Source organism: Glycine max, chromosome 1 (assembly GCF_000004515.6).
Source record: "Glycine max cultivar Williams 82 chromosome 1, Glycine_max_v4.0, whole genome shotgun sequence".
NCBI classification, from domain to species: domain Eukaryota; kingdom Viridiplantae; phylum Streptophyta; class Magnoliopsida; order Fabales; family Fabaceae; genus Glycine; species Glycine max.
The window spans coordinates 27,672,071-27,699,164 of NC_016088.4; the positions used below are offsets into that span (position 1 = coordinate 27,672,071).

Consider the following 27,094-nt stretch of genomic DNA (forward strand, 5'->3'; position numbering starts at 1 on the left):
GGACTTGCACTGCCTCCGGAGCCTAAGGTTGGTCCCTCAGGTGCTCGTGTCAGCACAAAGGAGAGTTGTGTTGATCCCTCAGGGAACAATCCAGAGACGGGTGACTCAGACAAATGTGGGTTGTACATTGAAGAAAATCCTTCCCGCCTGGTTACCCTAGGAAGACTTTATGAGGGATCCACAGCGGTTTACAACATCCCTTTGTTGCATGGACAAGTGAAGGTTGGTGTTGAGGAGGTTAAAGATGCAAAGGCTCCCGTTCTTGTATCCACTGATGAGGTTACCTTAGTGGGGCAGGCACTTAATACCTTCCTTGCTTGGCCGACACATCTCGTCAAGAGTTTATCAGAACATGAATTTTACTCTGATTATATGCTTCTTCTTTTTTGAATTGATTTGTTCACTGTAATCAAAACTTGTTAATTAACTATGTTTGATCAACAGGCAGCTGCAAAACCTCCAGAAAGACTGGATCCTAAGGTCGATGATCTCCTGTATCTGATGACATTGACCATCCCACAGCTTTTTTTGAAGTCTCTCCAGGTTATGTGGGATGCTACCGTGTTCGGGGTGTTTAATCAAAACTTCTCGTTGTACATAAAGCATGAAGATCTCTTTGAAATTACACACGGTGGCCAATGTCTCAGCATATCTGTTATACAGTTGTGGATTTTGTAAGTCAATTTAGATTATTGTTAATTACCTAAGTTATTGTTTTAAATTAATACATAATTAACTTTGTCTTAACAACAACAGGCATCTGACTGAGACAAGTAAGCGAGTGGGGAATTTCAATGTGTATGGATTCCTCGTGCCATAGTCCATTTAGAGATCTGGGCAATCACAATTTGAATCGGAAAGTTACATCAAGAGTTGGATGCAGAGTTCAAAACATGATGTCTACCTTGGAGCCTACCAGAATGGGTAAGTCAAACAAAACAAGCTGTATTTAAATAATGTATAATACTACAATAACCCATATTCGTCTTCATTGTAGCGGACACTGGCAAATAGTCGTCATTCTGCCTAAGGAAAACCTTGTTGTCTGGTTTTGTTCCTTGCATAACAGGCCAGACAACTATCTTAAGGGAATAATTAAGAGGTCGGTGTTGTTTTCATTACATTTGCATTAGCATAACTCAACAACATCAATATTTTAATGTTCCTCGTATTCAACAGTGCTTTTAAAGGACTTGATGATACTCCACAACCTAAATCCAAGGCTGGTGCTTGGTGGATTGTTGTTAAGGTACGTGATTTAAATAAAACTTCTACTTATATATACTGCTTATGTGTGTGTACACTAATTGCAGTTAACGTTTAATTAATATCCAAATTTCATTATGTATTTAGTGTAATAGACAAAAAGGAAGCACTGAGTGCGGCTATTACGCCATGCACTGGATGTCCACGATAATCTTAGGAACTTTCAGGAATAATTGGGAAACGGTAATTATTTATTTCAAACAAAGTTAATTTTCTTATAATTGGTATTACATTATTAATTTATTTTTTATTTGATCATGTAGTATTTTAACGATGTTAGACCATTGGAAGCAAAGAGATTGAAGTCACTTCGCATCCACTGGACATAGTATTATCTCAAAGTTAGAAATCAAAGTTAGGATGTTAGGGAACTATTTCATTTTAGGTTACTTAATTAGTTTACTACCTTGCTTTACATTTTTGCCAATTGCTATGTCATTTGAACATTGAATATTCTTTATTGATAGTTATTAATAAATCATTTATTCATAGTTATCAATTGATATTTTACTATAGCTTTCTACTAAAAACTGTAAAAAAAAGAATGCAAATGATATATGTTGTGATGTGTGGTCTGATTTGAATTTGACAGGTTAAATTTTGGGTTTTTTGTAAAAACAAAAAGTGTATTTGAAAAAAAACCTAAAAACAACATCGGTTTTGTAAAAAGCCGATGTTAAACGTTCTTAGGTTAACATCGGTTTTTAAACAAAAACTGATGTTAATGTATAATTTAACATCGATTTTTTATTGAAACTGATGTTAACATTTTGAACTTAACTCCGATTTTTATAGAAAACCGATGTTAATCTATAAGTTAACATCAGTTTTTTTTAGAAAATCAATGTCAATTGTCAACATTCATACATTTTTTTTTGTGTAATTCTTATTATATAACATCTGTTATTTAGATAACCGAAGTTGTAAATTTTATGTTAACATTGGTTTTTTTTAAAAACCAATGTTAACCCTAATACTTTCAACATCGGTACTTTCAACATCAGTTAGAAACCGATGTAGAAAGTCATAAATAACCGATGTAGAAAGCATATTTTCTAATAGTGATTGTTTTAAAGCTGAGACAATTATCTACAACTCTTATGTTGATCACAAAAACCAATTTGACCATTAACTATGTCTAAACCTAAGGTAAACATTGGATCATTGCTTTATCCTGGCAGCTTGACCTTTGCTCAGTAATTTGACTCTCTAGGGTACTATACAACTCTGAGTTAGCTAACACCAGTGGTACAACTTTCATGAGAACCACAAAATCTAATTCAATCATTTTCTTAGTCATTTTTAGGCTACAAGTTAACTCACATTGTTAGGAAAATAGTATGAGACTAAAACAACTAATTTTTAGTAAGCACGAGCGTGCTTCATGAAAAACCTCTGTTTCGTGAAGCAAAAGAGGCACAATTTAGACCTCAAAACACACCCAAATTCAAAATGAATAGCATAAAAAATTGGATCACATCATGAGGAACAATACCCCTCAATCAATTTCAAGAAAACATGCAAGAATCAAGAATTCCCAAATTTCTAGGTTTCTAACTTTCAAAACCAAACACCCAATGAAACCATCCATTTCACATCAGGGCATCAATTGACCCATCAAACATGAGCAATTCATAGTTATCATTGCGCAAGCAAAATTAAAACACATAAAACATCCCAAAATTAACCCCAATTTGATCCTCTAAGGATCCCTACACATGTTCACGCTAACCACAATTGTGATAAACCCATCCCTTACCTCTAAGCGAACTCACGTGTGTAGTTTAGCAGTGATAGCGACATCTCTAGTGGTTCCCTAAGATTCCTCAAGTTTTTTCTCTGGTTGTTTCGCTAAGGTTTCCAAGCGTTAGAAAGGAGAAGGGAGAAGGAGATAGGATTGAAGTCTCAATTTCACTATCTCCATGGGAGGAGAATTTCTCTTTCTAAAGACATTATTTTGCAAATCCCAATGATGATAATGTGTGAAAATGAATTCTGAAGGTTGTGTCCAAATTTCAGGATAATCCAAGGGTTAATGGGTTTGGAATCATAGTTTTACTTGGACATGTTTTGATATATGCGGAAAAAAAAGAGAGTTTTGAGAGAGAATAAGAGAAAACGAATTTGGGAGGAAGAGAGTGTAGAAACGTACCGTAAATATAAAAACTGATCTAATATGTTTATTTATAGCTAGGGTACTATGAGTTTATTATTTACTCTATTTTTTTCTTTATTTTATTATTTTATAAAAAGAAACTATATTTTACTCTTTCATTAAATAAATAACCAATTAAAACATCCCTTTATTTTCTAAAACATCATTTTACTCTATTTATTTTCTAACATTATGAAACCCTTATTTTAATTAACAAAAACTATTTTCTCTCATTTATTTAATTTCTAAAAACTCTATTAATTTTAAAATATTTTTTTTATTTTACGAAAAAACGGAGTATTACAGCTACATCAAAAGAACTATACATCCTAGAAATTTGAAGCTGTTAAGGAAATCCACGGATAAACACACCACATATTTGATTGTTAAATTAAACTAATTTAAACCCCTTCAGGCCTCCATAATCACAAAACAAAACAATTGGTCAGACTAAGCTTAGATCTATTTCAGACAAATGATTTATTACCAAATACAAAATTAAAGTATGCGCATAAAAACATATTGTAAAAACTATCTAGCGTCAGTTAATCCTAGTGTTGGTTGTATGAACTGTACCTTAAGACAATAAAAACTGCATGTGTAATAAATTATGCAGTATAGTTATAGCGTGCTTGGTTGTAAGTTGATGTGATTTTCCACGTTTTCTTGAAGCAAACATATATAGCTTCTATGTTTTTTGATAAAATGACATGGTTTATGAAGTCCTGACCTTGATTCTAAATACACATGGTTATTCTATTTAGTAATTCAAGTTCTTTGGGAGCAAGAGAATTCTCTTGCTCTGTGCTGTTATGCTAGTTGCATGCGCCATCATTGTCTGGTGTCCTCTTTAATGACTATTCTGGACTGTTATTTGCATATCTTACCAAATTTGCTAAGATAATAGATACATGACTTCTCCCAAATTGCCTAAAATCATAGAGATATGGTTGAAGTTCTATCCTCACAAAAGAACCATTTTCCACTTTCCTTATGTACCAGGGATACTTTTATTATTTTGGTACCATACCATGCCATCTATAGGTGTTCTATTCCTCAAGTATGATCATCAATCTCATTCACTCATATTTACTCATATTTGAAAATCATTTCGTTAATTTAAGCATCGGAATGTCTTTGTAGGTACCATCATTTGTTTCCACCGTTTGAGATAGTAATGTAACATGTTCACAAGTTATGCCAGGAATCCCAGGCAAGAGCAACTATATTTTTAATGTAGAGAATTTAGCACATTAAGTTGTACATAGCAAGAAAAACCTTTTCCTCCCTGGACACCTTTGAAAGTGTCTCTAATTTATTTGTTCTTAAACAATGACTTGCTTGAATACTCTGTTATTTTTACTTTAGTGCGATGGGAAGCCAATAATAGCTTTAAGCCATATTCGAAAACAGTCTAGTTGAAAACAAGAATTAAAATATCAGTGTTCAAAGAGCCTTCATCTGAATTCCACACGGTTGCATTCCTTAGTGCTATATCACTATATCTGTTAAATATGGGATGCATGCATTCCTTAATTATATTAACGATATTATGGAATATATGGATCCAATAATATCTGTGAAAATTGCCTTAGGTAAAGCATCAGATGCTACAACATATTATTATAGGCCTACATTTCAGTTTATTCCATTCCCCCAAGAGGGTTGGTTGCTGGCAATTTGATGGAATAGCATTGAATTTGAGAGGTAATGTTATTCTCAAAGTCATCTATAAATGGATGTCTCTTGCACTCACCTAGATAATTATAAGAACACTTTTTAGCAAACTAAAAACACTTTTCATAGAAGATAATTGTAAAATGGCATCACTCCAAGCTGAGAAACCTGTTGAATCTCAGTCATCAAGGCAGGTTAAGAAAGAACCTGCAAAACGCAGTGGCAGCACTCCAAAAGCTCCTTCTTCCAAACCAGCTCCAAAGAAAACTCAGAAAAGGTCTCAGCCTAAACAGAAGGTACATAATTTAAATTTGTCTTCATTACACAAGCATGTTTTTTTTTTTTAAATCGACAAATGATAATTATTAATCTGTTAGAGGGGGATTTGATGACGTATTCCTCCTTCCCTTCTCTCTTTACCATTAAACCAACCTTATATCTCCATCATTACACATGCATGTGATTATTGGCCTATGCACAAAGTTAGTACTTAAGTAAACACTATAATATTGTTTATATTGAGTGTATCCAAATTAAGTTCATATTGTGCATTCATGAATATCAGCACATTATAAACTCTGTTCAATATGTTATTCATCAAAATAATCTTTTATGGTTTCAGGCAAGCAGCAATAAATAAGAAGATATCTCAGTATTATGATGAATAAGAAAAATAGTTGTTGGAATCTTGTGAAGAGTTTGTAAGCATGCTGTCATGTAGGGCTCTTTCACAAAATTTGCTACTAGCACTATACCTCTCGCTTTTGTTGCTTACTAGTCATCTGCATGTAACTCCTTACAAGGCTACGCTAAAATAAATAATAGATACTTATTTATTAGTTATGAGAACATGAGATGATTAAAATAGGTCCTTGATTACACATTGGGTATGTATTTGCAAATTCTCCCCCAAGAATGTGCTTGGCATATGTCTCTACTATCCTTTATTAAAAGATTCAACAATTCTAGCAAGCATTTTTTGTTCCTAATTTAAGTCTCTCTTTGAGACCCAACTCTACACATTTATTGAAGTTGTCAATATGCACCTCCCTTTGGTAACGTTTGAAACTTCTTCATCCTCTGACATCGTTCTCAAGGTCGATTTCGGCAGGCTCCACTACTCTTCAAACAACTCAAACCACCCCCAACCCAAATTGTCTCCTACAACTTGAATCTCCCGTATGCGTTCACAGAAATCGTCCGTTTTGAAAGTCGTAGTGGTGCAGGGCATTGCCGAGGTTGAACGAAAAGGAGTAAAAACAAAATAAACTCAACTTAGATTTTCTATTGTGTGGTACTTTAGCTTTTGTTGTCAAGTAAACTTAAATCAAATCACTATAAATATTTGATAAAATATGAAGTGAAAACTATTTTAATCTTTCTCTGTTTATCTATTACAATAGAGAATCTTTTTTTAAAATAGTTTTGTGTGGTTTAAGAGGGAAAATAAACTTGAAAAGCCTCAGTGGCATGATTGTTGTATAATCCACATGGCCTTTCAAAATCTTGGGCATCATATCATTTTGAATTGAGGAACTCAGGGAATGGCTCTACTGGCATTAACAAAATATTGGGCATCAATTCAAGGAAAAATAACAGCATTAAAAATAAAACCAAGCAATACAATTGACTGAAAAGAACTTGACCCATCAAATAATACTCTCCCTCATTCTCACTACAAATCCGGTGTCTTTGTGACATTTAGCAGCAACATTGCAAACTTAAATAACCCCTATGAATCAATAGAAATTGTAAAGTTTCTGTTTTATTACTACAGAAAAAATAAACTTTGATAGAATAAAATATAATCATCGCCATTTCTAACCTCTAATAACATGTAGGCAAGATTTGCCACTACAGCAGAGTTTAAAATTGCAAAATAATGGTGTATTTCATGCACTAATAGAATCTAAATTTATTTTTAATTAAAATAATATCAACTAATCTAACTTGTCAATCCAGAAAATAACTCTAAAGGCTAATTTAACCATTCTTTAATTAGTCAAGGACCAACCCGTACATTTCAGAAAATAATTCCGCTAATTCTAATTCTAATCTTGGAGTCTATACTCTGGTCAGTAATATGGAACCTATTTGTTTTTTTATAATTTGTTCTTACTTGTGTCAACCAAGATTTAGTTCTTTAAGTAATCAAGGTATAAAGTACATTTGTTTAGCTACTAATCGAATCCTTCTGTATAATTTTTCTCAGTCAGATAACCCACGCAACATACAAAATTTTGTAAGCCAAAGTGGACTAAGTTGATTGGTACAACTCTGTTTACACAATTACATCATAAACCTTGTTCACAATTTCACAAAGTCCTACAATCTAATTTATAGTTAGTCACAAAGAATCTTTTAATGAAGATGAAATTGGACAAAAGCTATTCACTTTGCAACTGTATATATAGATCAATTATGTGTTAAGCTTAATTGCATTTATGACATGACATGTTCTTATTTACTTGTATAAAAAAAGAAGCATATGAGAAAGACGGGAAAAAAAGCAAAAGGAGAAAGAATACATTTTTCAAACAGACGTGTCAGACATAAGAAAGGATATGATTAGACTGTGACACTGCGAAGCACAACAGTCTCAACAGTGAGTCCAGGGCCAAAACCAAATAGCACACCCCATTCAAGCCCTTCACCAGTGGTGCCAAGTCCATTTTCTATTGACTTCTTCCTCATTTGATCCAAGATGAACAACACGCATGCACTTGACATGTTACCATACTCGCTGAGCACATGTCTAGTAGCTTCCATTTTTTCAGGTTTCAAGCCTAACTTAGCCTCAACTTGGTCCAATATTGCTGGTCCACCAGGGTGTGCAATCCAAAAGATAGAGTTGTAATCATCAATTCCCAAGGGTTGGAAGGCTTCAACCAAGGCCTTTTGGATGTTCTTCGAGATGAGTCCAGGAACATCCTTGAGGAGATGGAAAGTGAGTCCTACTTCGCGAAGGTGGCCATCAATAGCCCCTTCACTGTCTGGAAGGATTGTTTGTGCAGTCCACACAAGCTCAAACAAAGGCTTTTCAGCAGGCAAAGGGTCTGATCCAAGAATGACAGCAGCTGCACCATCTCCAAACAAGGCTTGCCCAACAAGGCTATCAAGATGGGTGTCACTCGGGCCGCGAAATGTGACTGCTGTGATCTCTGAACACACGACGAGCACACGAGCACCCGTGTTGTTTTCGGCCAAGTCTTTCGCCAGACGAAGCACCGTGCCACCAGCAAAGCAGCCTTGTTGGTACATCATGTAACGCTTGACGGAGGGACGAAGTCCTAGCAGTTTTGTGAGCTGATAATCAGCACCAGGCATGTCCACACCACTAGTGGTGCAGAAGATGAGATGAGTAATCTTGGACTTGGGTTGACCCCATTCCTTGATTGCCTTTGTTGCAGCCTCTTTTCCCAACTTTGGTACCTCCACAACCACCATGTCTTGCCTTGCATCCAATGAAGGTGCCATATAGGCACAAACACTCGGATTCTCCTTCAGGATCTCTTCATTTAAGTACATGTATCGTTTCTTAATCATTGACTTATCACCTGAAATGATAAACTAATTTCAAAGGTATTGAAAAAAACAATAGGTACGGTTTAGACATGCTTTTAGTCTCCCAGATTTGACTTATTTTTATGTATTGGTCTTTCAATAAAAAAAAATTGCTATTTATAGTCTCTCAAATTTGTAAAATGTTATTTTTAATCCTCTAAAAGTAAATTTGAGAGATTAAAAAGAGTAGATGTTTAGTGTCCAAAACAATGTTGAAGGAGTAAAATAAGCCTTATGCAAATTTGGGAGACCAGAAGAGTAATTTTTTTACTCGAGAACCAAATTCAAAGGGTCTCAAATTAAAAGGATTAAAAATATATTTAAGTCTAAACAATATACATATATACAAAAAGATAGTACATGAACATGTATATACAATGAAATAACCAACAAGTCGTTGTTCTAAGTAAAACTGGACTCTAATATTTCAAAAAGGTCTCATATTCGAGCATTTAAGAAAAAAAATATAATTAGAAAAAAGAGACTTCAATCCACGCGGTAAGATTTTTTAACAAAACTTAAACACTATAGATATTTTGCACACGTAATATAATTATCCAATATATATTAAGAAGATAGCTGTAGATTATCTTACACATGCGCTTGAACTTTTCTTTGAGCTCGGTCATGTGGTCACTGTTGGTGATGCGGAAATAATAGTCAGGATAGGTACTCTGATCCACGCAGTTGGGAGGAGTGGCCGTGCCAATAGCCATCACGGTGGCAGGGCCTTCTGCACGTTGTGCCTTACGAATCTCTTCAACACTCACCATTTTCCTAATTTTCAATCTCTACCAACAACTAAGCTTTTTTGAACCAAAGAATTAATGAAACTCAAGTAGTAGTAGCTACGAAAGAAAGGCTATGATATGAATGATGGGGATATATCGATGCTATACAATGGTTTGGAAAGGTTGGATATATATACATAGGTGAAATGGGTAGGTAAGTAGATGCAGTGCATGCTTCCTATGACTCGTGGCTGCGCTTTCTTCCAATTATTTGGTGCACCGCATGGCTACGAAGACCGTTGACTCTCCTATTTTACCATTATTTAATTTTGTAATGAATAAGCATATTTTCATTATGAGAAGCGACAAGACCCAAGAAGATGATTTGGGAAAGTTAGTGGGAAACCTTAAATGAGAAATAGTAGGAGCACACCCTTATTTATTAAAAATAAAAAAAAAATTATGAATCTCAAATCATATTAAATGATTTTTTCTTCTAATTTTATAATTTTTAATATATCTTAACCAATTAAAAAGTAAATATTCAAATAATTGTGTTAAAAAATATGTTTTTAATACTCTTCAACTTAAATATATTGTTACATATAAATTGATCAAATCGTGAACCACCAATAGGCTTAAATTATCTAATAATTTCCCTTTATGGAAGAACTTGGACCCCTACAAGCTAGCATTATTATTTCAAAGTAATTTGTTAAATAATAGTAGTAAAAAAATTAATTAGCTAAAAATCACATATTGATGCTTTTTCATCAGATGCTCGTAAGTCTAATATGATATTAACTTACTGGATTTTCTACCCGTCTCATGCACGCGTAACGCAATGCGTATTGTTTTGTTCATTGTTATGAATACAATAAAATATAATAATTTTTAAATATATATATATATATATATATATATATATATATATATATATATTTAAATTTATAAACAATATGTACAGAAATAATATTCTTTGTAGTAATTATTTTATCATAAAATTATAATAAATTATACATCAAACCTATACTTTTATAAATTTATAAATTTGAATTACAATAATAATTTTTTAAAATGAAAAACCATATTAAATACTTAATGAAAAAACTTATTGTCCAAATTTATAAAATAATATAGTTTCACCCTAATAACTTAATTGTAATATGTAAATGTAGTTTTAGGTAAATTGTTACTTCCCCGTGAGTTAAGTGTAAATTTTATACATGATTTAATAAAAAAGTATTCATTCAAAGAGCTTGACTTAAAAATTCAGTTTTTCATTAGATTAAAAAATATAAGTTATAACTAAAATAAAAAATGTTTTAAAAGCCAAAATAATTTAATATATTAATTAAAAAGCTTCTTTCAAAAATTTGTTAAGATAATGTAAAATTTTACAATAAATCATGCATCAAAACTATTTTTTTTATAAAATTTCCTACTTCATCTCATAAAAAAAAATTCATTTCATATTAGATAAAATACATATTCAATAAATTAGTTAAGTCTCATGTCATTAATCAAGAAAATTTATATTTATATTAAAAGTACAATAACAAAAAAATAAAAAAAGTAATTTCACCCTAATAATTTAATTGTTAATCCAATTTTAGGTAAATTGTTCCTTCTCGTAAATAAGTGTAAGTCCTCCTACTTGATTTAATAAAAATGTTCATCCAAAGAGTTTGATTTAAAATTATTTTTTTATTATGTTTAAAATATAAAACTGAAATTGTATAAGAAAAATTTAAATACTTATAAAACCTTTTTGCCTAAGTTTATAAAATAATGTAAAATTTTACAATAAGCCATGCATCCGACGTATGCTTTCATAAATTTCCCTTCTACATCTTAAAAGATAATGTTCATCTCATGTGTAAATAAAATAACATATTGAATAAGTTAATTGAATGACATGTTAGTAAAAAATAGAATTTTTATTTATATTAAAAGTATAATAACAGTAAATTAAAAAATATTAATTTAACTCTAATAATTTAAATGTTGATATAATTTTAGGTAAATATAAATTCTCATTCTTGATTTAATAAAAAATATTTATCGCAAGAGTTTAATTTCATACGTGATATATATGATTTATATATTACTAAATGTAGATATATAATATCAACCTATAAAGGAAAAATTAAATTTATTCATTAAAAAAAAATTATAATTTATACAGTACCAGTATAATAATGAATTAAATAAATTTTATTTAATCTAAAAATTTAAATACTTAAAGTTGCAGATATAAAAAAATCTTCAATAATTATCATAGTTGAAAAGATAATAAATAAAGAGTAAATAATGATTTATGACAACGAATTTATATTAATACATTCAATAAATGATGGTAAGCAATAAAAACACATTTATATTAAAATTATTATGAAAACAAATCTATAAATTAAAAAAAAATAAAGATCGTCTCATCATTTACGTTATAGATATGAAAGAAGATTTTTACATTAATTTAACTCTAATAATTTAAATGTTAATGTAATTTTAGGTAAATTTTTCCTTCACATGAGTTAAATGTAAATTTTCATTCTTGATTTAATAAAAAGTGTTCATCCAAGAATTTGATTTTATACATGATATATATGATTTATATATTACTGAATTTACATATATAATATCAACATATAAGGGAAAAATAAATTTATTCATTTTTAAGAAAAAAAATTATAATTTATGTTCTACGAATATAATAATGAATTAAATAAATTTAATTTCATCTAGAAAAACTAAATAATATGATTTCAGCTAAATTTCTCATCCTTGTGACATAAGTGTAAATATGTCTACTTGATTTTCACAAAAAAAAAAAAAAATTATTATGTTGAGTCTAAATGGTTCAATGTTTCATAACTGGAAGATTCATCCATACCCAATTTTTTGATAATTATAAATATATAAATTATTGATGGACTAATTGTTTATTCTTAAGTGAAATAGAACTTACTATATATGAGAACATATGGTAATGATATTTTATCCTAATTCTCTTATTAGTTATCGTCCATTCATAGTTGAAACTTATTTTTTTTAAAAGAGTTATATCCAGCATCCACACATGTTGTTATAAATAACCATCCAATTATTTGTGAAAACTAGTGTTTATACACTGTGCATTTAAACACACGTCCAATGGACTTGTTCACTTACGCAAGCCATTTTATATTAAGTAAAAGTGACATCCAACCACGTATTGGATTCACATTAACTAAAAAGAGAAGTGCTCATACCAACTCCTTTATACATTCCCAATGCCTCTCTTATTTGAATGTTAACGTTTGAATTTCGAGTATGTAAAAACAAAATAGAAGAGAATAGAAGAAATCACAAGAGAATATTTCTTAGATGTTGTCACCGCTAGAGAGAGGAGGACATGCAATTATTGTTGAATCAAAGATTGATGTTGGTTCAAGTGGCCTCGGAATAATTAAGAAGGGGGGGGGGGGTTGAATTAATTATGAACGTGTCTTGACTAATTAAAAATTTATCCTTCTTAATGTTACTAGATTCAATTAGGCTTTACTACTAATTTATGAGAAAGTAAAGAACAGAAACAATAACTTAAACAAAAGTAAAGCAGAAATAAAAGTACACAGTGGAAAAGTAAAGAGTGTAGGGAAGAAGAAAACAAACACAAGATTTATACTGGTTCGGCCATAACCCGTGTCTACGTCCAGTCCCAAAGCAACCACCCATAACCCGTGTTTACGTCCAGTCCCAAAGCAACCACCGGTTCTTGAGATTTCCAATAACCTTGTAAAATCCTTTACAAGCAAAGATCCACAAGGGATGTACCCTCCCTTGTTCTCTTTGAACAACCAAGTGGATGTACCCTCCACTTGAACTGATCCACAAGAGATGTATCCTCTCTTGTTCTCAGTATTACAACCCAAGTAGATGTACACTCTACTTGTACCACAAAGGATGTATCCTCCAATGTGTTAAGACAATGGCGGTTAATCCCTTGAATCTTTGTAAGGGGAAACAAAAGATATTTCAGGCGGTTAGTGCTTTGAAATCTTTTGTTTAAAGGGAAGAGGAAGAATCAAAAGAATTCTCAGGCGGTTAGTCCTCTGAATCTTTTGGCAAGAGGGAGAAGGAAGAATCAAAAAGAATTCTCAGACAGTTAGTCCTTTGAATTCTTCTGGCAAGAGAGAGAAGGAATGAAGAAGAAGAATAGCACGAGTTTTTGGACTATGAACTTTTCTTGAATAAAGAAAGTTTTGAACAAAAACTCTTAGAAGAATGCTTTGAATCAATGAAAGAAATCTGAAAGTTGTCTATTTTTAAAATTCGTTCCATGGTCACATATTTATAGTCATTTGATGACTCAAATTAAAAGTTTATGACTCTTGACAATTTCTTCAAAACTAGTCACTTTTTAAAATTGTGACTCTTTTGAAAACTAGTCACTTTAAAAGTTGTGACTCTTTTGAAAACTAGTCACTTTGAAGGTTGTGACTTTTGAAAAATCTTCAGAAACTAGTCACTTTAAGAATTGTGACTTTTGGTAATTTAATTTTCAAAATAAGTCACTGGTAATTGATTACCATTATAGTGTAATCTATTACACATCAACAGATGTGACTCTTCATGTTTAAATTTGAAAATCAACATTTACTGGAAATCGATTGCAAGTATTGTGCAATCGATTACACAAGTTTGAAATGATTTGAAAAAGTTTTATCACAAGTTGTGACTCTTGAAATTTGAAATCTAACGTTTTAAAACATTGGTAATCGATTACATGATTATGGTAATCGATTACAACTTTGTAAATCAGTTTGAAAAGAATGTTGGCTATTGGTAATCGATTACTGCCTTTTGGTAATCGATTACCAGAGAGTAAAACTCTTGGTAAAATATTTTTCTTTGAAAAATTCTCTTGAACAAAATTGTGCTATTCAATATTTTGAAAAGCTCTTTTCATACTTATCTTAATTGAGTCTTCTCTTGAATCTTCACTCTAATCTTGATTGAACGACTCTTTGATTCTTGAAACTTGCTTTGATTTCACTTTAATCTTGAATCTTGATTGAACGACTCTTTGATTCTTGAAACTTGCTTTGATTGAACAACTCTTTGATTCTTGACTTGAGTCTTTGGCATCATCAAAATAATCTTGGAAAACATTGCTTCCACAATTGAAGGCTTGAAGATTAGTCTTGGGTTTTTGTTTTTAATCATTTTACAATGTCAAACAAGTTTTAAAAGATGTGATGTTTGTATGGGATGTTTTTAGACTAGGCATGATGGATGATTTAGTCTTAGTTTTCTTATATACATGCTTAGTAAAAATCAAACATGGTAGATTAATGAATTGATCTCAAAGTTTCTTAGAAGCAATGAGTTCAATATAATGTAATCGATTACAAAGTTTAATAATCAATTACAAAGTTTAATAATCAATTACAAAGTGTTAGAATAAGCAACATAACTCACTTCTACTTGAAATTTGGCAAGAATCACCGAATTAATCAATTACCAGTTTCAATAATTGATTACATATGTAAGTTTCAGCAGAATAAAGACTTTATGGCTCGAGATAATCCATTACTACATTTAGTAATCGATTAGATTTTGTTTGGAAACTTTATTAGGAGTTCTTTGTGTGTTAAAATAATCGATTATCACATTTGATAATCAATTATTCCATAACCACAGAAGCTTGTGAAGTTCTCTGTGAAATGAGATAATCAATTACCACATTTTTTAAAATGCAAAACAAAAATGGATTTTAATGAATTAATCAATTACCCTCACTTGTTATTTCTCATTAGTGACTCTTGATACAATCTTATCTTTTATAAAACACATTTTAAAGTCATCCAAGGGAATTATTTTGCATTTCTTTAAGAGATTCAAGTTGATCAAGATTCATTCACTCTTCATCATGAGTTGATAATCAAAGGAAGAGCTTGAAGATGTTGTGATCTACACATCAAGATGTATGCAATCCAATTTTGATTTCTCTCTACTTTCTTAATCTTGGTTAGGGTTATCATGGGTTTTCTGAGTTGATAGGATTTCAACTCTTGGAATTTCTTGTTGTAGGGTTCAACAAGGTTTTAATTTTCTCTTGTAGGGTTCAAGGGAAAACTAGAATTTTAGGAAATTGCATGTGCATAGTGTTTGTACTTGATTCTCTAATAGTCAAAGTTTTAAGGAATCTTAGAACAACTGAATGTAGGCCTTCTTGAGGACTAAACCAATATAAATTCTGTGAGTGATTCTCTTTCTCTAAACCTTAGTTTTGCGAATCAATCTTGGTAATTGATGTAGCTCCATGTGGAGATTGTAGGCCTTGGATCTTCTTCATCAATGGAGTCCTTTGCTTCTTGAAGATCAATGGCAGCGGAATGGAGAAGGAAGAAAGATGATTGGAGATGCCACTTCAAGGAAAAGATGAGTCAAGAACAAGCTCAACACCATAGGAAGCCATGGATAAGAGCTTGAAGGTAGGAGAAGACGAATGGAGGAAGAAGGAGAGAAAGAGCACAAAATATTATGCCTCAAATGAGGTCTGAACTTTAAAGTGTAATTCTCATATGATCAAAGTTGAAAAAATACACACATAAGGCCTCTATTTATAGCCTAAGTGTCACACAAAATTGGAGGAAAATTTGAATTTCTATTCAAATTTCACTTGAATTTGAATTTAAATTTATGGAGCTAAATTTGGAGCCAAAATTTCACTAATTATGATTAGTGAATTTTAGCTATGGCTCAACCCACTAATCCAAGATCAATTCCAAGATTTTCCACTAAGTGTGCTCAGGTGTCATGGGGCATGTAAAGCATGAAGGATACGCACAAAGTGTGACTATATGATGTGGCAATGAGGTGTAGCAAGCAAATGCTTACCTCCCCCTTAGGATGGTCCAAAATTTAATTGGATTGAGCTTCTCTCAATTCAATTAAATTTCTCTCCCAACACACACACACATCAAATAGTGCACTTAATGCATGTGAAATTACAAACTACCCCTAACATAAAAACTAGTCTATGTGCCCTAAAATACAAGGGCTAAAAAATCCTACATTACTAGGTTCCCTCCCTACACTATGGAGCCCTAAATATAAGGCTAAAAAATAATGAAATCCTAATTTAATATGTACAATGATAAGTGGGCTTATACTTAGCCCATGGGTCCAAAATCTACCCTAAGGCTCATGAGAACCCTAGGGCCTTCTCTTGCATCTCTGTCCCAATCTTCTTAGAGTCTTCTATTCAATGCCCTTGGGGGGTAGGATTGCATCAGTAATGGAATTGATGCGAAAAGGCCATACAACCTTGTTTTCTAAGGTTTTTTAATATATTTGTTTTATGTATTGTTGATCTTTCTTCAACAAGTCTTTTTGAGAAAACCTTAATTTGTAAAGGGGTATTGATTTTAATTGAATGTAAGAAATAATTGGTAAAATTTCAAAGAATCTATTCAATCCCCCCTTCTAGATTCTCAGTTATTCCAACAGGTTTCTTTACTTTTATTCCTTCTTTCACCTCAAGCAAGCGAGACATTGCACAAGCCGCCAGTTCTGGGACAATGATTATATCAAGTAAGGCTCTCATATTGTGATGAATTTCTTCACTAAAGTCTATAAAAGGCAACTCCAACACAACTATCAAAATAAAAAAAATGAAGAGAAATACAATCGAGTGATATTGAAGTACTGAGATTATGTCGAGTCATTGGACAATACTAGTCTGTGTTTAAATAGTTATCCTCCACTTTGCAATGTTATTTGATTGTATTCGTGCTTAAGTGCTTATCCACTCTTTGAGAGTTTTGAATTTTGTTATTCATTTCAAACCTTTGTTGTTTGTGAAAGTCAGAGCTTAGTGTTAAACAATATCTGTGTGTTCTTAGATTCAGGGGGAGTTTAAGGTTGTGCCAAAAGTGGCCTAAAGAATATTGTTGTAGTCAAGAGTAACAGGACAAAGTACTTATTCGTAATCAAGTTTTGATTAGTAAAACCCACTTAAAGGAGAACTAGACGTAGCTCAATTTGAGTGAACCAGTATAAAATTAAGTGTTTTTTTTCGCTAGTTTTCTATTTAACTCATATTCTTTTGTGCGTATTTTGACACACTTTGTCACACAAGTCTGCTTTTGAAAACCTTTGTGAAAACATCTTTTTACAAGAGTTGGACAATATTCTATATTTGTTTTTAACAAAGCTATGTTTTTATCCATTGGATGATACACTCAAAACTTTGTGTTTGGCATATCTGTTTGTGAAACCCATACTCTCTGCGAAACGATTTTCATATTTATCTAACACACTATTCAACCCCATACTGGTGTGATATTTGTTATTTCATATTCTTCATTAAATTTGTTTATATATAACTTCTATATTAATAAGTTTACATATACGTATAAAAGAAAACTTAAATTTGCATAGACAAAGAAAATTCTTCAATAATTAACATAATTGAAAAGATAATAAATAATGATTTATAACAACAAATTTATATTAACACATTTGATAAGATGACGACAAACAATAAAAGACACATTTATATTAAAATGATTATGAATACAAATCTATAATATATTTTAGTAATGACAATAACAAAATCATTCAATTTTGAAGAGAAATGTATAATGATTATTGTAATGAAAATAATAAAATCATAATTACAAATGTTGCCGAAGAATTATATACACCAAATTTCAACTCTCTGGTATGCAATTAATATATACAATAACAAATCATACCATAAAAGTCAAGACATAAAATAATGCTAAAAAAAATGAAGTAATCAAAAGATACATGAAAAGCGGATACATAAAATAATGTTGTCAAACTTAGGTCTTATTCTTTGTCAAATAGGATATGTAATTTGAACAATTTATGAACTCTTTAACCTTTTTGTGCAATTTACCTCCTTTATGTGCAAGTAACCTCAAGAGTTATTGTTCTCAACAAGAAAGAGAAGAAAGAAATTAACTAATATAATTAATAAATAAGTTAACTAACAATAAGAAAAGCTCAAATCTAACTACATAAAATAAAGAAAGATAATAGTGTTACATATACCTTGCTAGCTATAGGATTCATCAATTTTGCTAGTATCATGACGTGGTGACGATAGGGATATATTAGAATAAAATCAAATGTTAACAAAAAAAGAGAAATTATTATACTTAATTATAGAATGTCGAAGCTCAAGCTTCATGGATAAGTAGCCTTAAGCACTATGATATTTCCTAAAATTTTTCATGAGCATATAATGTAAATGTGTGAATTCAAGGTTTTGATGATGCCAAAGTATAATCAAACAAGATTGCTTCAAGAAACATTCAAGGTTAAGCAAATAGAGATTGCTTCAAGATTCATTCAGGGTCAAGCAAACAAGATTAAAAGAATCTCATTGGTTGATCAACTTTTACCTCAAACACACTATTTCCAACAAATCAAGGCATTGGTAATCGATTACCAGGCAGTGTAATCGATTACCAGACAGTGTAATCGATTACCAGAAGACAAGTTTGCAAATCAGCTTTTCAAAAGGGTTTTCAAATTTGAATTTTGAAAGTTGTAATCGATTACCATTGGTGTGTAATCCATTACCAGTAACGGAACTCCTGAAATTCAATTTGAAAAGTCATGACCCTTCAAAATATAATTGTGTAATCGATTACCAGAAACCTATAATCGATTACCAGTGAAGAATTTCAGAAAAAGTTTTTTGAAAAGACACATCCCTTCAAACCATTTTGAAAAGGCATGATGGACTTATATGTATGTGTGTCTGACTTCAAAAAGAAGATAGAGAGTTTTAAAGAGAACTTAATTGTCAAATCCTCTCTAAGCAACTCTTGGCCAAACACTTGCAAATCTACTGAGAATTCTTCTAGGAACATCAATTTGCATCATCTACTCTAAAGGAGAGAAATCTTTCTATTCATCTCATAAACTTAGTTGTAATCAAGAGACTAGTTGTCTCTTGGATTGTGAGGATCTTGAACACAAGGGTGAAGGATCCCAAGGTGTGTTCAAAGTCTGTAAAGGATTTACAGAGATAGTGGAAAATCTCAAGTGGGTTGCTTGAGGACTTGACATAGGCACGGGAAGTGGTCAAACCAGTATAAATTGAGTTTGCATTTCTCTCTTCTCTTATCTCATTTATTTTATTGCAATCAATTTTGTCTTGCATGTTTAAAGAACATCGATTAAATTGATTGTTGCTTCTTCTTCTACATTCGGAGCCTATCATTTAAAAGAGGGTTAAAGTTTGTTAGAGGGAAAATTTTAAAACTTAATTCACCCGCCCTCTTAAGTTATTAAGGCCACTTGTCCAACAAGTGGTATCAAAACAGGATTCTTGTCTAAAGTTTATAAACTTCAAGAATAATTATGGTCTCATCTAACTTTCTATTTCCTGAGGGAAATTCTATTAATAGGCCTCTTATGTTCAATGGTGAGGGTTATCACTATTGGAAAACCCGAATGCAGATCTTTATTGAAGCCATAGATTTAAATATATGGGAAGCTATTGAAATTGGTCCCTTCATTCCTACAATGGTAGTGGAAAATGCAACTATAGAAAAACCTAGAGAAGAATGAGATGATGATGAAAGAAGAAGGGTTCAATACAATTTAAAGGCCAGAAATATAATCATTTCTACATTAGGCATGTATGAATATTTTAGAGTCTCAAATTGTAAAAATGCAAAAGAAATGTGGGATACATTACAAGTAACCTATGAAGGCACAACTGATGTCAAGAGATCAAGAACAAACACTCTCACACATGAATATGAACTGTTTAAAATGAATCAATATGAGACCATACAAGATATGCAAAAGAGATTTACTTATATAGTTACTCATCTTGCATCATTGGGAAAAATATTTCCTACTAAAGATATCATTAACAAAGTGCTGAGATGTTTAAGCAGGCAATGACAACCAAAAGTAACAGCAATTATAAAATCAAGAGATCTCACTAATATGTCTCTTGCCGCTCTCTTTGTAAAACTTCATGAACATGAAATGGAACTTATGAGGCTCCATCAACATGAAGAGAATGATAAAAAGAGGAATGGAATAGCACTCAAAATCTCATCATCTTCTATTCAAGAAGAAAGTGACGAAGAGGACTTGAATGAAATAGAAGAAGATGATGATTTCACATTTTTTGTGAAGAGATTCAATAAATTTCTAAGAAACAAAAGAAATAAAATGAAATCAAAAATCAATCCAAAAAAGAAAGGAGAAGATTCCTCCTTAGCCCTAAAATGCTATGAATGTGATCAACCTGGGCACTTGAGATTCGATTGTCTTATCCTTAAAAGAAGAATGGAAAAATCCGACAAGAGAAATTTCAAAGAAAAGAAAACATACATCACTTGGGAAGATAATGACATAGATTCTTCAAGTGATTCAGAAAATGAAATCATAAATCTGGGTTTCATGGCGAAAGACTATGAAACCAGAGAAGAGGTAATGTCTTCTAACTATGACTTATCTATTTCTTTTTATGAACTTCAAGATGCATTCAATGACTTGCTTAAAGAATCTATCAAACTTGCCAAATTAGTTTCATTTTCTAAGAAAACTATTTCAAGTTTAGAAAAGGAAATTTTGAAATTAAATGAATAGTTAGAAAATCTTAAATCTGAAGTTAAAATTTTAAAATCAGTAGATAAAAACCAATCTTCTACAAAATGTTTAATACAAGAAAACAGTAAAGCATCTCATTCATGTGAATGTTGTGATAAATTCAAAGAAGAAATTGTAGATTTAAAAATTGCTCTTGCCAAATTTACTCTTGGTAAAAATAATTTAGATATTGTATTTGGCAAACAAAGATGTGTTTCTTATAAGGCTGGATTAGGATACAATCTTGAAAATCAACAAAAGATGTATGAAAATTTCTTAGCCTCCACTCAAAAGACTAGTTCTACCTTCTTAACATGCTATGACTGTGGTAAGAAAGGTCATAGTGCATCAACATGTTATATTAGAAAGAATGGTAGTAGCATTGGAAAAATGGTATGAGTTCCAAAAGGATCCTTACTCAAAACTAACATTCAAGAACCCAAGAAAATTTGGGTACCAAAATCAAAATATGATTATATGAATGATGGACTCCTTAAAGCAAAGTTGTTACATTGATAGCGGTTGCTCCAAACACATGGCAGGAGATGCATAAGAGTTTATTCATATTTCTCCCAAAAATAATGAACATGTGACCTATGGAGACAACAACGAAGGTAAAATTGTTGGAGTTGAAAAAATAGGTACGAATCCCTCTACCTCCACATAAAATGTTTTACTTATTGATGGTCTTAAGCATAATTTATTAAGTATTTATCAATTATGTGAAAAAGGCCTTTTGATATCATTTGATTCTCATATATTCCAACAAGCGGTAACATTTTCTTTTAGGCCATGAAATGATACTTGAATAGTATGACATTCTCTACTCTTTTAATTCATTATAAATTGCTGAATGTTTTTCTCCTCTCTGCTCATGATTTGTTTTTGATGTTGACAAAGGGGCAAAGATAGATAAAAGATAAAATAGTAAGGGGACTTATCTATTTTTATTGAGACATTTTTTATACATATGAAATCTATAAAATCTTCAACTGTCTCATATAAGCAGTCATTGCAAAATCAAGGGGGAGTAAACTATACAGATAGATATTCTTTTTTTACTCCTAACCTACTGATGGTTGTCATCATAAAAAAGGGGGAGAATGTGAATCATGCAGGTTTTGATGATGTAAAAAAGAATTCACTTGATAATGATTGTCATCATCAAAAAGGGTGAGAATGTAAATGTATGAATACAGGATTTTGATGATGCCAAAGTATAATCAAACAAGATTGTTTCAAGAAACATTCAAGGTTAAGCAAACAGAGATTGCTTGAAGATTAATTCAAGGTCAAGCAAACAAGATTAAAAGAATCTCATTGGTTGATCAACTTTTTGCCTCAAACACATTGTTTCCAACAAATCAAGGCATTGGTAATCAATTACCAGGCAGTGTAATCGATTACTAGAAGACAAGTTTGCAAATCAGCTTTTCAAAAGGGTTTTGAAATTTGAATTTTGAAAGCTGTAATTGATTACCATTGGTGTGCAATCGATTACCAGTAACAAAACTCCTGAAATTCAATTTGAAAAGTCATGACCCTTCAAAATAGAACTATGTAATCGATTATCAGAAACCTGTAATCGATTACCAGTGAAGAATTTTCGAAAAAGCTTTATGAAAAGACACATCTCTTCAAACCATTTTAAAAAGGCATGATGGGCCTATATATATGTGTGTCTGACTTCAAAAAGAAGATAGAGAGTTTTAAAGAGAACTTAATTGTCAAATCCTCTCTAAGCAACTCTTGACCAAACACTTGCAAATCTACTGAGAATTCTTCTAGGAACATCAATTTGTATCATCTACTCTAAAGGAGAGAAATCTTTTTATTCATCTCATAAACTTAGTTGTAATGAAGAGACTAGTTGTCTGTTGGATTGTGAGGATCTTGAACACAAGGGTGAGGGATCCCGAGGTGTGTTCAAAGTCTATAAAGGATTTACAGAGATAGTGGAAAATCTCAAGTGGGTTGCTTGAGGACTGGACATAGGCACGGAAAGTGGTTGAACCAGTATAAATTGAGTTTGCATTTCTCTCTTCCCTTATCTCATTTATTTTATTGCAATCAATTTTGTCTTACACGTTTAAATAACATCGATTAAATTGATTATTGTTTTTTCTTCTGCATTCTGAGCCTATCATTTAAAAGGGGGTTAAAGTTTGTTAGTGGGAAAATTTTAAAACTTAATTCACTACCCCTCTTAAGTTATTGAGACCACTTGTCCAACATATAACATGCAAACCAATTTTCAAATCTATAGGACCAAATTTGAATTGATAAAAAAGACAAAACTTTTAACAAACAAAAAGAGGATAAAACTCAATAGATAAAAAAAAACTAACAGAAACACAACAAAATTTCAAATAAAAAAATAAAATTTATAGTAATATAAAAATATGGTCAAAACATGATAACGAGCAATAGGCACAATATATATATATAAAAATCTGAACATTAGCCTATCAATATAAAGATAAAATTAAATACAACAAACCAAGTGTTCCAATAGCCATAAAGTCCTACATCACTTAGGAACCGAGGTCAAGAATCGTCTATAAACACCTTTTCCTCTCAACCCACCGAGGCACCTTTTACAAAGATAAAACCGTGACGGTCAACTAAGCACCTAAGGGGACAATACCTCGGATATGAGACCCTAATGTTGTCGACAGACTTCAAGTTTGAACATTAATGCTAAAAGGAGGGTGTAAGTCACTCTTGCCCCTTAGCCTCGACTAGGGGCCTTGTTCCAATAGCCACAAAGTCCTACATCACTTAAGAGTCGAGATCAATGGTTGCTTATAAACATCATATCCTCTCAAACCACATAGATGCCTTTTACAAGGATAAAATCATGATGGTTGACAGAACCTCTAACCGGACAATACCTCGAATAGGGGAAACCTAACGATGTCTATAGACTTGAGGTTGGAACACCAAGTAACGATAAAACACAACTCAATTAATACAACAACATACCACTTGACATTAAATGATATAAAGATAAAATTTGAATTGATAAAAAGATATTAAATTCAATAGATAATAAACTAACAGAAGCACATGAGAATTTCTAATAAACAAATGAAAATATTTGAACCTAAAACACATCACAATACTTTTAGATTATCTCTACAAAGGGACAGGTTTATGCTCGTAACAACATATAGAAGTGTATTTTGGAAGCATATCTTGCAAAATATGTAAAAAAAAAAAAGTGCCAATTCATTCACCATATCTTGTTTGAGTAGCCGTCCACAAATACAGTTCGAGAAAGGAACCAATTCACTCACTTGCCATTTTTAAAGAAACATGCTTTCTGTATAAAATAAAAAAAAGGGTGGAAAAAAAAGGAAAAAATAATTTCTTTCAGTGGAACGAAAACGAAATTGATGAGTATTTTTATGAGAAAAAAAATGAAAAGGAACCAAGTCAGGTTTTTGTTTAAAGAAAAAAAGGGAAAGAAGACTTACATAATCATTGTGGTAGTGGTAACGTTTTGAAATAATGGAATTTGTTTCTCAATTTATTTATTATCTTGAATCAATCAGTTTGCTTTTTTTTTTTAACAGGATTATTTGAAATCATGTTCCCTGTTTTTAAAATTTGAAATCATTTATTATTTATCAGATACCAATCAGATTTATTTAAAAAAATTAAAAAACAAAATATTTTTAATTTTTTATAGAAGAGTACAAAGGAAGAAATTATACTAAAAAAATCACGTCGAAATGAGAAAGAAACAACTTATAGTTTTATAAGATTAACTCACAAATATGTAATATATTGATCGATAAGGTGACTTTTAAGTTTTTGTTCACTCGTTATTTTATATTTAAGTGTCTGATTGAGCATTTTTAGTTTAATATTTTTCTATTCTTCTCAGCTCAATGATTTACCTCTTATTTTCTTACCTTAACTCAGTTTTGGTCTAAGGCAAAAATGATTGAGCTTAATTGAGAATTATAGCTAAATTTAGATTTCATGTTTACTTTGCCTTGTGCAGGGCCTAGAGGACATTACAGAACTTTAAATGGAACATGTGAGTAGTCCCTGGAAAGATAAGAAAAAGATACTTAAATTTGTTACAAATAAGCTTTGGAAAATTCTGCCATCTCCATGATCAAATTGGGTTTGAAAGTCAGAACCTTTGCACTTAAAGAATTGGGTTGTGAGTTTGGACTTTTGTTTTGTGTAATTAGTTTAGTTAGTTAGTTAGTTATTTACTAATACTATATATATTAGTGTTAGATAGTTAGTTAAAAACTCAATTTCATATGAAGAATTTTATTGTAGAACTTCACTACACTTCATTTTGTACAAAACTTGTGCAAGCTTTCTGTTTTCTCTCTTCTCTCTCAAGTGTTCTTCATTCTTCATCTTTTCACTTCTATTCCACCATTTCCTTACACAAATTTCGTGATTTCTCCCTTGGTGATGATCATGGAGGGCTAAATAATCAATCAATCCAAGGATCCACTCCAAGCAAAGCTGAATTTGAGTCTTGGTTTGAGATTTCTACTCTGTGAATGTTCTTCTTTCTCTTCAATCCTATTTTCATTTTTCATGATTGTGATTATGTTTAGGAAGAAAATGGATTAGGTTATGGATTCATTTCCTAATTTTGAAATTTAATCATAGATTATTTAGGTGATTATCCACTATAATTTGTAATTTCAAACAATTTAGATATTTGATTCGATTGAACTTTCTCTAATGCATTTTAGTAAACTTTCACATTGAACATCATTTCTAGTAACTGTGATAATTCTATTTGCATTGATTTGGTGAATTGGATTGATGCTTTTAATATTGAAGTGTATTTTGTTCTTGTTTTGCTTTATGTCTTCAATTTTGTTTTTGTATTTTCACATTCTTTTACAATTTCCTACAAACTGCTTGACAAAAATCCCCCTTTCTGTTTATAAATGAATGAATGTAGGAGCTATATTAAATCATATTTCTGAGTTTGACCTAGGTTAATCCTGTGCTACAAAATTTCCAATTAAATTTGTTTTTGAACGATTCGACAGTCTTTATTAAAACTCTAGGTTAATCCTGTTCTACAAAATTCCCTAGTAAATTTTTTTTGAACGATTCGACAGTCGTTATCAGTGTTAACAAATCTTATGCTAAACTATAGTGACCAAAAAGTAAATGTAAGTCTTAGAACAATAACAAAGTCTTATTTTAATTAAGGATCTCTATATCTATGTAATTTTTTCTTTGCAGTGAATTAGTCTATGACTATGTTTGACAAGACATTTCAATTAACTTCTAGCTTTTTGTACTAGTTAAAAAATTTGTTTGACTATTCGGAAACATGCTTTTTTTAGTAGCTTCTTGTGTTTTTAAACTCTACTTGAAGTAGCATTTTTTATAACATTAGCTTTTAGCTTTTAGTTTTTTTTTTATATTTTCTTCCATTTTTATCATCAATATATTTATCTAATTTTCTTGTTATCCTTTATGAACAAATCATGATTTTATTATTTTTGTGTCATTTTATACTTTTCAGCTGCTTCAACGGCTAATTTTATCAAACACTTATAATTTAATAAGTTGATTTTTCAACTTTCAGCTAACTTTTTAGCTAGTTTTGTCAAACATAGCCTATATCTATATATATGAAACAACATTTATGGAGAGATATTAGCTCCTTAAATAGCTTTATTAAGATACTGCGTTCAACCAAAAAATCTTATTTCAATTACTAAAATAAAATAAATAAAAATCATTATCTTCAAATTGAAAATATGGAAAGTAGTTGATGCAATGTGAATTATTTTATATTTATATAGACTCAACATGGTAAAGCTAATGAATTTAAAAAAATATCATTTGAATGTAGAGATTTTAAACCAACGCTGTGTAAAAAAAAATTTAAAATTCTTTATTTTGATAAAAGTAATAATTGTTTAAACAAGACTAAAATATATTTATGATCCCTTATATATACTTTTATATATTTATATATATATATTCAAATTTTATTTTTTATCACTAGTTAAAAAAAATTGCTTTTGCTTCTTGGTAAATTTTTTCTTTGCTTTTG

General features: G+C 31.1%; 1 protein-coding gene and 1 long non-coding RNA gene across 2 annotated transcripts; one reads left to right on the plus strand and one right to left on the minus strand.

Moving 5' to 3' along the window:
• The first annotated feature begins 5,068 nt into the window (after window positions 1-5,068).
• On the plus strand, window positions 5,069-5,962 carry LOC102664577 (uncharacterized). The gene is made up of 2 exons (XR_412778.4): window positions 5,069-5,394; window positions 5,721-5,962. It is a non-coding gene; the product is annotated as an uncharacterized lncRNA (long non-coding RNA).
• Window positions 5,963-7,457: 1,495 nt separating this feature from the next.
• On the minus strand, window positions 7,458-9,560 carry CHS11 (chalcone synthase 11). Its single transcript, NM_001371382.1, has 2 exons — window positions 9,258-9,560; window positions 7,458-8,655 (listed from the first exon to the last, which is right to left on the minus strand). The coding sequence occupies exons 1-2, from the start codon at window positions 9,433-9,435 to the stop codon at window positions 7,667-7,669; spliced, it is 1,167 nt and encodes a 388-aa protein (NP_001358311.1). The 5' UTR covers window positions 9,436-9,560; the 3' UTR covers window positions 7,458-7,666.
• Between the last annotated feature and the right edge of the window lie 17,534 nt (window positions 9,561-27,094).

Excerpts from the sequence above, each read along its gene's own strand:
- CHS11 (NM_001371382.1), bottom strand. The coding sequence starts at position 9,435 with ATGGTGAGTGTTGAAGAGATTCGTAAGGCACAACGTGCAGAAGGCCCT. Across the intron at positions 8,656-9,257 it reads AGAAAAGTTCAAGCGCATGT|GTGATAAGTCAATGATTAAG; the intron begins GTAAGATAATCT and ends TTATCATTTCAG.